At 44.5% G+C, this 11,567-nt stretch overlaps 1 protein-coding gene across 1 annotated transcript; it reads right to left on the minus strand.

Moving 5' to 3' along the window:
* Positions 1-1,066: 1,066 nt before the first annotated feature.
* On the minus strand, positions 1,067-11,275 carry IL21R (interleukin 21 receptor; the record flags this gene model as incomplete). Its single annotated transcript, XM_082292488.1, has 8 exons — positions 11,205-11,275; positions 7,985-8,090; positions 7,157-7,353; positions 5,371-5,522; positions 4,788-4,965; positions 3,387-3,483; positions 2,499-2,580; positions 1,067-1,981 (listed from the first exon to the last, which is right to left on the minus strand). Exons 1-8 carry the CDS (start codon positions 11,257-11,259, stop codon positions 1,067-1,069), a joined length of 1,782 nt encoding a protein of 593 aa, XP_082148614.1. The 5' UTR covers positions 11,260-11,275.
* Between the last annotated feature and the right edge of the window lie 292 nt (positions 11,276-11,567).

An 11,567-nucleotide genomic window follows, 5' to 3' on the forward strand; every position in this document is an offset into this window, starting at 1 on the left:
TAGTAGCACCATGCCTATGCAAGATGAAGGTCTTCACATTCAATTTCAGTATTACAGTGACTTTTTAAGACAATTATCCTGAACAAATCAGAGATACAGAGATGTCAGAGAAAAACAGATTCACGGTTACAGTGCAGTTTCATATCTGGCTTTATTAGCTAGCAGAAATTGCTCAAAATTCGTGTTACTGACCTGTTAACTGCAGCAGAGCAAGTCCAAGGCAGAAGTAGCAGGCATATCTAGGTAGAACAATGTTTCAGTAATTTTGGCATAACTCTAAAAGCAGCTAAATTAATATGCTTGAAAAGTGCAGGGAGAGAATCTGACTCAATAGAAAAGCCTAATAGCAGAGTTTGTTTAGAATATTTTATGTTTTGAAGACTTTTCATTTGCAGACTCCACCTGGAAAGGCAAAGTCCTTCTGAAACCTGAGTTGTGCTTGGTCTCCAGCACACACATTTCTGTGATGATTACATAAAAATTGGTTTTGATCCCCATGGACAGGTCTGGAATCCTCTGTAATTAACAAACTACTACAGCTGAGTTTAAAGAGCCTAAGACAGTAGAAGGAAAAGTAACATCACATGTTGCTTGGAAAGGGTAGGGGAACTTTAATGTAGCAAACATGCTTGCCATGGGTTATGTTTCTAAGGTTCCGTGCACAGCCAAACTCTCAAGTCATGTGAGAATACCAGGGAAAATAACCTAAAGTTCTGTACTCTTTATAAGGTTACTGCAAAAAATTTTGCACATCTACATAAACCAAAGAATAATTTTCAAGGTACAGTTGTTTTTTTTTTCTGACATTATAAAGGAGGGTTGATCTATGATTCTAAAATCCCCAAACCCCAGCAAAACCCAGGAACAATCAATCACAACAAATTTGAGACATTAATAGGATAAGTGGCAATAGAAATAGGCATATTTCTGTGGACTTAACAGGTTTCAGTTTGTGCAATAGAGATTACACAAAGTAAACTTTGTTTCTCTTCTGAATTTTGCTAACACTTTGCTCCTGGCACACTATGGAAAAGGCCCCACACTCCTCCAGGCAACATCAAAGGCCTTAGTTTGTCTCTGTCCCACTGACAGGGCTGTCAGAGCGACAGGAGACCCACTGCTTGACGTAGCTCCGCGGAAAGTCTTGTCCCTCCTGCTCAAGAGGGATGGGACCACAAATGGTCTGACTGTTTTGCCCAAATTCACAGTCAACTGGACTTCCACAGTCTGAGTCCACAAAGCCACTGTCAATAGTGTCCAAATCTACACAGATCAAAGGATAACTATCACCAGGCCTTGTATTGTGAGGGAAGAAGTCACAGGAGCCTTCACTGTAAGAAACACTTTCACCATCAGGAGAAGGTAGAGAACCTGAATTTTCCAAATCCCACTGATGAGGCTGCAAGCAAAGGGCTTCTAGGATGCTCCCCACCCCTCCTTCCACTCCTCTTTCTCCTTGTTGGTTGACTGGGACACTTGTGCTCCTCAGGTGGTCTGTGGACACAGAGCCTGAAGCAAGTATTTTGTCCTGTGTGCTCAGATCGGCCAAATGCAAGTCACTGGATATCCTTCTGTCTTCCTCATCAATGTTAACCTTGGGGTAAGCAGGTTCTCCAGCACTATCATCTTCCTTGTTGGTATGCTCATGTTCCCTGTACACATGGTTACAGCTGCACTGGCAGTTACAAGATGTAAATTCATCAGCCACAGTCACTGTATCAATTGACAAGTGCCCATATGACTGGTCCTCAGTCCCACCACTACTGTTTACACTACACCACAGGGACTGGCTATCTTGACCTGGGACAGTCAGGCAAGACACAGAGGGCTTGCAAGGCAGATTCTTTCTCAGCTCATGCAGCTCTTCCTGTGGGGTGCTGTTGGAAGGATGCATCGTGTAAACTTCTAGGACTTCTGGAAGGACTATTCCCCATTCAAAGAAATCAAAGGTCATTTTCATATGGGATGCACCAACCCACTTCTGTAGAAAAGGACACACAGGGAGAGAGAGGTTAGCATCACTAGGTTTTAGGTTCCACAGAAATAACCAGAGTTCTTAGGCTTTTAGAGGCAAAATCAAACTCTACAGTCACTGACTCCTCCAATATAACAGTGTAGGAGATACTGTTATTATGAGACACAGGCAACTGCAGAAGAACTAACTGAAGTAATTGAAAATAATTAGCCCTGAGAGGTTTGCATGGCTTTGCAGTTTTCTCTGACACTCCCGTCAGGATCCCAGGCTTCACAAACCACATGAACTCAGCTCACACACTGAGGCAGCACTTACAGAGAATAAGGAGTAGAAATGTAACATAAAGGTCTTCATGGCACCAAACAGATACTGGAAAGCTATGGTTCTTATATCTGGAGATGTTTGGCATTCCTTTGAGACAGATTTTCCCTTCTACTGCCCTAATGAGAATCTTTTGCCCAGGATAGCATGGTGGCCTTTTAGTCTGTCATGTACTCCACTCATTTGTGTAGCCCATTTATACCTTAAAATCTCCATTATGAGCCACATAAAGAGGTTTGAAAAAGGGAGCAGGGTCTGGGATGCAAGCCATCTTCTTCCACAAGCTGGAAGAGAAAAGAGAAAGGCTTTGGGGTTAAGCACACATTACAGATGCAAAGCAAGGCATCTCCAGATCCGTTTCAAGGAACTGGAATCACCTGCCCAACCTTGTGAGTTAGCAAGTGGCTGAGGTTCCAAGGATGTCTTGTGCTGCCAGAGCCATCTAATGGCCTTTCTTGTGAACCTCACTGGAGGTGAGGCCTCAGCACTTGCACACAAATATTCACACTAAGGAAAGAGGTTCCAGTTTTTTCCTTCCTGGAAAAACACCAGATGCTATAAAGGCATTTTCCACTGAGGTTTGTGGTCTGCAGGCCAGAACTCTGCCCTGTGCAATTCTGCTGTGGACCTGGGCTGTGCCAGCGCTATTGCTGCACCAGCCCTCCTCCATGTCAGCACCCCATATCTCTTCAAGGGCATGAGAAGCCTCTGAGAGGGACAGAGGCCTCCAGCCAGCATTGAAGGACCTATGTCAGCTTTGGAAAGGGTCAGGCCAGCTCTGGCTACTGCTCTATCTGGCAATTGCAGAGCACAGACAAGACCAGGAGAACAGCTCAGGAAGCTTTCTGGTCCTTGCTTCATCCCCATGTGCCAACATCTTGTTCCAACCAGATGAATGGCAGCAGAGTCCCAGAGAAAAGCTGGTCACTCCTGGCGGTACATCCGCTAGGGACCATACTTGGCTGTCCCTTATAGGCCCATAGCTGCCTACTCATAGGTATACAAGACTCAAGGAAGGCTGCATGTGAACACCCCATCTTTATCAAGATGGAATAAAAACATTAACTCCCACTTCCTGAAGCATTCTTACCTCTGCTGTTTGACCAGAAAGGTTGTGATTGAGGCCATGATTGCCACAACAATACCAAACAGCAACAGCCATTCCATGCCTGCTGTCTGTGTCACTGCTGAAGAAAGAGACAAGGTCATGCAGACTCACTTTGTATTTATACCCTGGTCAATAAACAGGAGATGGTGAGGAGAAAAAGTTTTTGGAACAGGAAGAGTTGTCAAGCATTGGAATGGGCTGCCCAAGGAGGTGGTGGAGTCACTATCCTTGTTCAAGAGACTGGACATGGCACTTAGTACTATGATCTAGTTGATAAAGCAATGATTGGTCAAAGGTTGGACCAGATGATCTTGGAGGTCTTTTCCAACCTAAATGATTCTATGAGACACCCTTAATTTCTATCCCAGATTCTCTCACAGGGATATTGACGCTATCATCTGGGCCCCAGTACTCCAGACAGGTCTGATTGAGGATGCTCAGAGAAGACTGCATCAATGAAAGGAGCAGTACATCAGCTGCCCTATGACCTGGCTGCACCAGAGACAGACAGACAACATACTTAGGGCAGGACAGCTCCTTGCCACTAAGACCCCTGTTGTTTCTGACTCCTGGTTTAGGGAGACCTCCACAAGTGATCTGTGAAGTGAAAGAGTGCGGTTGATTAGAGACTAGATGACTGCTTGTTGGCTGCTCTCCACCTGTGATGGAAAGGGGCACCTTTGAGATCCAGAACTCAGATATCCCTTAGCAAATGGAGCCTGGCCCTGCTGCCACAGCACCACGTAAACCCTGTAATACTTCAGTTTGAGCTGCAGATGAGTGAAAGCAGGGAAGCTCAGCACATGCTACTGGCATTGACCAGTCATTTTTCACCTGTTCTCCTGGAGCAAAGGCTCCTTATTTTCATAGCCTCTGTTCCACCACGACAAGCATCAGTGTACTTCTGAGTATAAAGTACTGTGAACTCCCTGCAGAGTGGTGGTTACCAAACAAAACACCCATGCCCAGCATGATCAAACATCAGAGTCCAGACACAGAACTCAGGTTTGAGAGCAGGATCCCCCCTCCCCTCAGCTGAAGACAACACTAAGACCCAGTAGAGGAGATCTCCCCCATTTCTGAAGGCTGCAAGCAGGACCCTGGACGTTTGACACTCAAAGGGAAGCTAAAGGCTGCACTCCTGCAAGTGGCACCCATATGTACAGCCAACCCCACCAAACACTCTTTCTTTTGTCACACAGTGAGAATGTCAATACTGACAGCCCAGGCCTCGGGTTCACATAACCAGTAAGGAAGCTAACCGTACCTGTCTTTACTGGACTGTTTAAAATTTGTTCTAATTAATTAGATTTTATTAAATTTCTGAAAGCATTCTCTGACACTGGACTTATTGAAAGGGAAAGGAGATCTGGCAGCATGTACCGGCAGGGCTGGTTTTCAGTGACAGCGGAGAACTCCATTCACTCCAAAAACCACCATAGCCACTGTCTTCCCGGGGTCTAGCTCTCACTTGGAACTCGTACTCAGTGTTCGCCTGTAGTTCCCATGGCAGGAGCACCAATGTCCGCTTATCTTCATGAACAGCTTTAGTCTTCTGAGTCTGTGAATGATTAAACACCAAACACTAGAGTGACTGCTCTTACTTTGCTCTCTCTGCTGCACAGTGAGGATGCCTGCAAAGTAGCCTCTTCTGCTTTCATGTTGTTTCTGCAAGGCCATGCTCTGACTGGCCAGCAGCTGCATGCAATCCTGGGGGAGCCTTCCATGCAGGACAGCATGAGAATCAAATGAATCATCAGCCTTTCTCACAGGATCTAATACTTCTCACACAGCTTCTGTTTCTCAATTACTTTTTGGGTTTGCCTGTTTTCAGTCCTGTCAAGCAGAGAGACATTTTTTCTAAACCATGAAAACCCTTGTTCCAATCCAGTGCTACTGTCCTGGTAGTGCTGGCTTCCTCTTTTCTGGTACATCCTACTTGATGGTAAACTGACATCTCACTTACCTCCCAGGTGTCAGTTCTTCTTTTGTAACGCAGCTGATATTCCAGCTCCTCATTCAAAAAGTAGTAGGAAGAGTTCTGGTAGATGGTTTCCCAAGAAATATTGTAACCCTCTGAGAACAAAGCGGTCAGGTTGAATGGAGGCTGTGGTTTGACTGGAAGACAGGATGGTGTTACCTTTCATAAGATTACTACAGTTAAGAGATGGCCCAGCATGGTATTAGCAATGCAGAGTGCGTAGGGAACAAAGCTGCCCTGGCAGTGGTGGGCCTTCCTACACCAGAGAACGTCCACAGCCTTCCTGCCCTCAGCCATGCACAGAACCTCACATGTGAGCCACATAATGAAGTCAGGACCATGTTTCTCTGAATATATCTTCTGCTTGTCTCTGAACCTCCTCATTGCCTAAGGGGCAGGAAAGATAGTATAGTGCTAATAAACTCCTGGGAGATGTAAAATGTAGAGCACCTTGTTCTTCTCATGACATAAAAGAACTCTGTGTAGTCATCATCACTTGCAAAATTGGGGAAATACCCCTCAATGTAACAGAGTCATGAGGAAAAGCTGAGGCTAGGGGACACTGCATAAACCCACTGCAATCCCATGTCCCAAGTGTCCAAAAAGCAAGCTTTTGTATCCCTGCAGGGAGTGTTTGTGTGTTGAAAAGCAGTAATGCAAAACTCCAGCAGTCTGCACAGCCCACCACTGAGCTATGATGCCTTTGGATGAGGACATCTAGGAGATATGCATGACTACCCAATCTCTAGTCTGTCAGTGGGAGCAAGGAGGCTTCCTGAAATGTTACAGCATTTGTCAAAAAGATGACACTTCTCAAGTAAAGTTTAATTTCAGAAGAAGCCAAATAGAAAAATCCTATGTCTGCGTGGTGCCCATCTGCCTGGCTAACCACTCCTTTTCTTCATAGTTTGCTACACAACCCAGAACATACCAACATTTTGCCAAGGCATTTACATGACTGCATTCAGTCTTCGTGTCATGCAGGAGAAATGATTAGGAATTGCCCCAGAAAGGGGAACTGCCACATCCAGTACATCTGGGACACCTTGTGCCACCCAAAATAATGTCATGTTGGTTCAGGTGTCCACTGCAAAAGCCTTTTGGGAGCCTCCAGCTCCTTGGATATTACAAGGGAGCTGGAGAAAGACTTTTGACAAGGGCATGTAGTGACAGGACAAGGGGAAATGGCTTCACACTGACAGAGGACAGGGTTAGATGGGATATCAGGGAGAAATTCTTGGCTGTGAGGGTGGCAAGGAACTAGCACAGGTTGCCCAGAGAAACTGTGGCTGCCCCCTCTCTGGAAGTGTCCACGGCCAGGTTGAATGGGGTTTGGAGCAACTTGGTCTAGTGGAAGGTGTCCCTGCCCATGGTAGGGGGTTGTAGCTTAATGATCTTTAAGGTCCCTTTCAACCCAAACCATTCTAAGGATTCTGTGATTTGTGGCATTTGTAATGAAGCAATTCCTCCTGTCCTTTAGAATCCAGCCAAGAATAAACTCTTGCATAGTCTAGGTATGAGACTGGTCTGAGGCAGATACTTATCACCTACTGCTTCATGGGGAAAAGGAATTTCCCTGTGAAAAGCATGGACCAAGCCAGCTCTGAGCCAGCTTCAAGCATAATAGCAACAATAAGAGCACAGTGCTTTATGTAAATGAGTGTACAGCAAACATAGCCCCACACTGCTTGCTGCAACTTTCACTCCTTGTCCAGACTATCCTAGCACATAGTCAGACAGTATTTATCAAATTCATAATTTTTGTACTTACTGTTGTCTGACAAATAAAAGTCTTTGGAAAGCACATGCTGCCTATCAGCTATCTCTGTAACATCCACCTGGACTTTGGTATCTGCCAGGAGTTCAGTCATGTCCACAGTGCACATGTACTGTGTGTGACTGGTGTTCCTTGACAATTGCAGGAGACTGCAGGCAGCCACAGTATTTTCTGGATCTTCCTCAGGAACCCTAAAAAAGCCGAAACAAACAAGTCCACATGTATCACATGCTGTAGTTGGATTAATTTGTTGCTAAACCACCAGGCACAGGAAATGATTAAAACAAAAAATCAACATGTTCAAATAAAAAATTATCTTTGAACTTCAACAGATTTCTTTTTTCCCTTCTACTTGCTCAGCTTAGCATCTTTGAGAAAAATAGGAAAGTGTTTCTGGAAAGGAAAGGTGCTCCTCAAGGCTACACAGGCCAAGACTGCATCCACTTTCTTGCAGTGACAGAACAGCAGCCGTAGAGGACTGGACAATCTGCGTGAGCCCAGCCAATGCATGCAGATAAAAGCTCACTTTTAACAGCAGCAAAGGGCAAGGTATTCCCGTGGCAGCAGAGAAGGCAATGCTAAGGAAACTGGGGTCAGCATAGCAGTCAGCAGCAAGAAGCACAGTTGGCAGAGACAGGAACCAGGGGTCCTTTTCTAGAGAAGAAGTCAGTTCATAACTGGAGTGCAAAATACTGAGTAAAAAACCAGCATGGTAGCAAGAATAGGATTTCTACCTAACAAAGACGACAGAAGGTCACCACTGTGCTATGGCCATGTAGAGGCTCCTGCTAACTGGACTTTGCTCATCCTACCAAGACATACCATGTTGCAGTGAGATTGTATGAACCGAAACCCAACTCATTTCGCAGGATACAGGACAGGGTCTGTACGTAGTCCACAAAACAAGTGAGGTTTTCACAACACATAGCTATAGGTTTGGAAAGAGAAAACACAATATCAACTTCCATGATAAAGCAAGCAGAACTTTGTATCAATATATGCACCCCTCAGGGTTCCCACTAAATCTGAAGGGAACAGACCAGTCTCTGACAACCCTCCTCCCTCCCACTGAAAGTCTCCAGTTGTGGGGCAGATGTGTTTCAGCTCTGTAGGGTGACAAGTCACTGATGGCAAGAAAAGTGTCAAACAAAAACCAATTAAAAACGCTGTGGCAGCCAAAATCAGGAAACGCCCAAATTGTGACTGAATTTTCAGACTTATCCCTGTCCCCTCTCGTACAATCTCTACAGCAGAGTCACATATTTCTGCAAGAGTCTTAGCTTATAGAACACATAGAAGAGGTATGATAACCCAATAAGAAATAGTAGCATATTCAAACATTTTAACGATACCACTTTCTAAATTGAGTACTGTTCTTTGCTAGTCTAGTTTTCATTGTACATCTATATAGCACTTTGCACATTTTTTAAAAAGTGCTATTTTAGTAATTTTTTCTTTGCCATTCTCTTTTCCGTTTTCTAAAGCTTGATATCTGCAGCATCAATACTTTTTATGTCCAGCTCCAGAGGCTTGAAGTATGTTTTCCATGGAATTTGGGAATAAAAAATATTGCAAATTTTTAGTTACTTTAATTTCTATTAAACATTCTGATAAGCACAATTTATTAATTACAGACTTCTCAAGAGACCTTGAGAGGCAATTGTAGAACTTGCACTGGTCATAAGGTAAATCAAGTAATTTTTTGAAAGTGGTCACAAAGCAGAATTTATATTCTTGCATTTGTTCTACAGGAGCTCTGCTCACAGAGCAGTATCCAGAATGTGTTGTATAAAAGTACCATTGTCCTGTGCATAACACACTTATCTCCCCGGATTTCAAGGCAGGTAAGATAGTAGCCCAGTGAGAAATATCTGCATTGATGAGTCCCCTCCTGACAGCTCCCTGGGCTGACAAGAACCACCGCCATTACACCAGGAATGGCTGAATGAGGAAAAGCCTGCAGGAGACGCAGCATGCCGTGCTGGTTCAAACCATGCCTACTGCAGTGACCATTCACTTCTGACACGTACAGTACCACCCCTTTTCAATGGGAATAAAATTGTCATCATCTAGGAAAAGACTCAAGATTGTTACATCCATGCTTAAATCCAGCATGGGTCCTCGCCTACCATAACGGCTGCTCCCAGCCTCCTAGGAACACACTACTTTGCAGCCATATCAGGCACCCAAACCCTTTGATGCTAACCATGCTGCAAGCTCACTTCCCTTTGTCGTTCTGCTGCTTTCTTGGTCAGAGAAGCTACACTCCCTTTGTCCTCCTTCCCTGTTGCAAAATGCTTTGCATCCAGAGTGCTGTTTGCTGATGCGATATGCCCAACAATCCCAATGCCCAGTCTTGAAGCTGTATGCAGAGAACCACCATGGAATGCAGACAGTGTGTGCAATGACGGACCAGAAATCTGTTGCACCCTCCAGATCAAATGGCTGTCCGCACAAACAAGATGTCTGCATTTACAGTCACAATGCACAGGAGGTGTGTCCAGCAGAGGGTGCAGCCTCCTTCTAGCCTGGGGTAAGTTCAAAGGAAAACAAAATCCCACTTTTCCTGGCTGAAGTCACCCATCACCACATTTACTTCCTAGTCCTCACATATCAGAGCACACACTACTCTCCCTACAGGAGCTCTGGGCAGCACTCAGACTTGCATAAAAGATCCTCCTTACTCCAAAGAGTTAGGATGGTGGCAGAAGAAATTTGGGGATGTTTGCAACAGACTGGTCCCAAGGATGTACGTATGATTTTTTTTAAACCTTCATTTTGACTTTTTAATTTTGCACCAACTTCAGAATTCTGTTCTAAATTTTTCATTAAGTTTTCACTCTTTATTTTGAACCCTCAATACTCTTCTGAGGGTCCTGGACCAAGCACTGTTTAGTTCAGAATCCTGAGCAACATACATTTTCTCCTTTAGCCTAACTTTATTCTCCTAGAAAAACAGGGTTAGAAATCTTTTGCATTCCTTTAGAGAGGGCAGCAAGTACTAATAAGCTATTAAGCAGTTGCAATTAGTGTTCTTCTATGCTATTATGTTAATTAGTCAAACAGACTACTCCTAGGTAGCTGGGAAGTTGCAAGTGCATGTTTGGGCAAGAACCTGTTAACAAAATTAAGAGGACAGCTTTTTACTGGGAAAGGACTAATTAAGTGTCCTAAACACAGTTAGTTAGATCTAGGATAAAATGTCTGTCCTTGGCAGCTTCAGAAACAAAACTCAAATACTTCTACCAGTAAGATCTAGATTGATCCAAACTGAAACTAGTACATGGTAATTCCCTGGCTTGCATCACACAAAATTCAGACCAGACATCACAGTGGTCCCTTATGACAGGAAGATATAATTCTGAATGCATTTTTTCTCCTAATTTAGGTCTGGAGCAGGTCCCATGCTCTGCCTACAAGCAGCACATAAGATACTAAAAACTTGCATAGCTCCCTGCAGACATGGTTGTCATTGCCTTTTTCTGTCCAGCTGATCTGTTCAGAAAGTCAGCTCTGAGTCAGCTGGAGTTCGCAGTGTGGGTAGGAAACAGCAAAAAAAAAAAAAAAAAGGAGGGGGGTGTGATGTGACTGTATGCACAGTCCAGTCCTAAGCAAAGGGCTTCAGACTAGGAGAGGTTCACTCCACTGGCCCTGGCTGACCAGCCAACAGCAACCCTGGGGATATCCTGGTCTTGGCCACCAGAACATTTTCTACAGCAAAGGGTATTTTTGATGGGGGAAATCCTACTCTAATGTCACTAGGAGACATATCAATGCAGGGCAGGCACTACCTCTGCAGGCTCTCTGCTGGTGCTGCTTCCCAGAGCAGTATACAGCCTGGCTGAACTCTGCCCAGCTGTGCACCTTCCTGTGCCTGTCCACCACTCATTAGCCCATGGAACTCTCTCCCCTGGGACCTTATCTTGTGGTTGCTGTCCTGTGGCAACCTTGTGCCATGCACATCTGATCAGAACCGGCATATGTGGTCACTAAGATAAATCCTGTGGGTGTACAACCTGAAAAGAAATATCTGAGGACTTACTGTACTGGAATAAAAGGCAGAAGAAAATATTGTGGAGCCACTGTTTGTTCCTCATGGTGGTTCTCACTGGATGTCCTGGGGAAGAAAAAAAAACAAAACAAAACAACAACCACAAACAAGATTCCCACAATCAATTTAAAGCTCTGCTCAGACATCTACTTTATTAAGGTTGAGGTGGAATTAATCTTGCTTTCATTTAAATGTCTGAAAGTAAAGTGCCTTATTTAGACAATTAATTTCAGCTCTCCTGTGTGTATCTACTCCATGGACTAAGGGGGGTATGACCAACAGTCTGCCAACTTGCCATAAGCAAGGTCAGTGAAATCTTCGCTCCTTGCCAGCACGTGCACAGAGAAAGCAGCA

This window comes from Coloeus monedula (genome assembly GCF_965178545.1).
Source record: "Coloeus monedula genome assembly, chromosome: 16".
In the NCBI taxonomy this organism is placed as follows: Eukaryota; Metazoa; Chordata; class Aves; order Passeriformes; family Corvidae; genus Coloeus; species Coloeus monedula.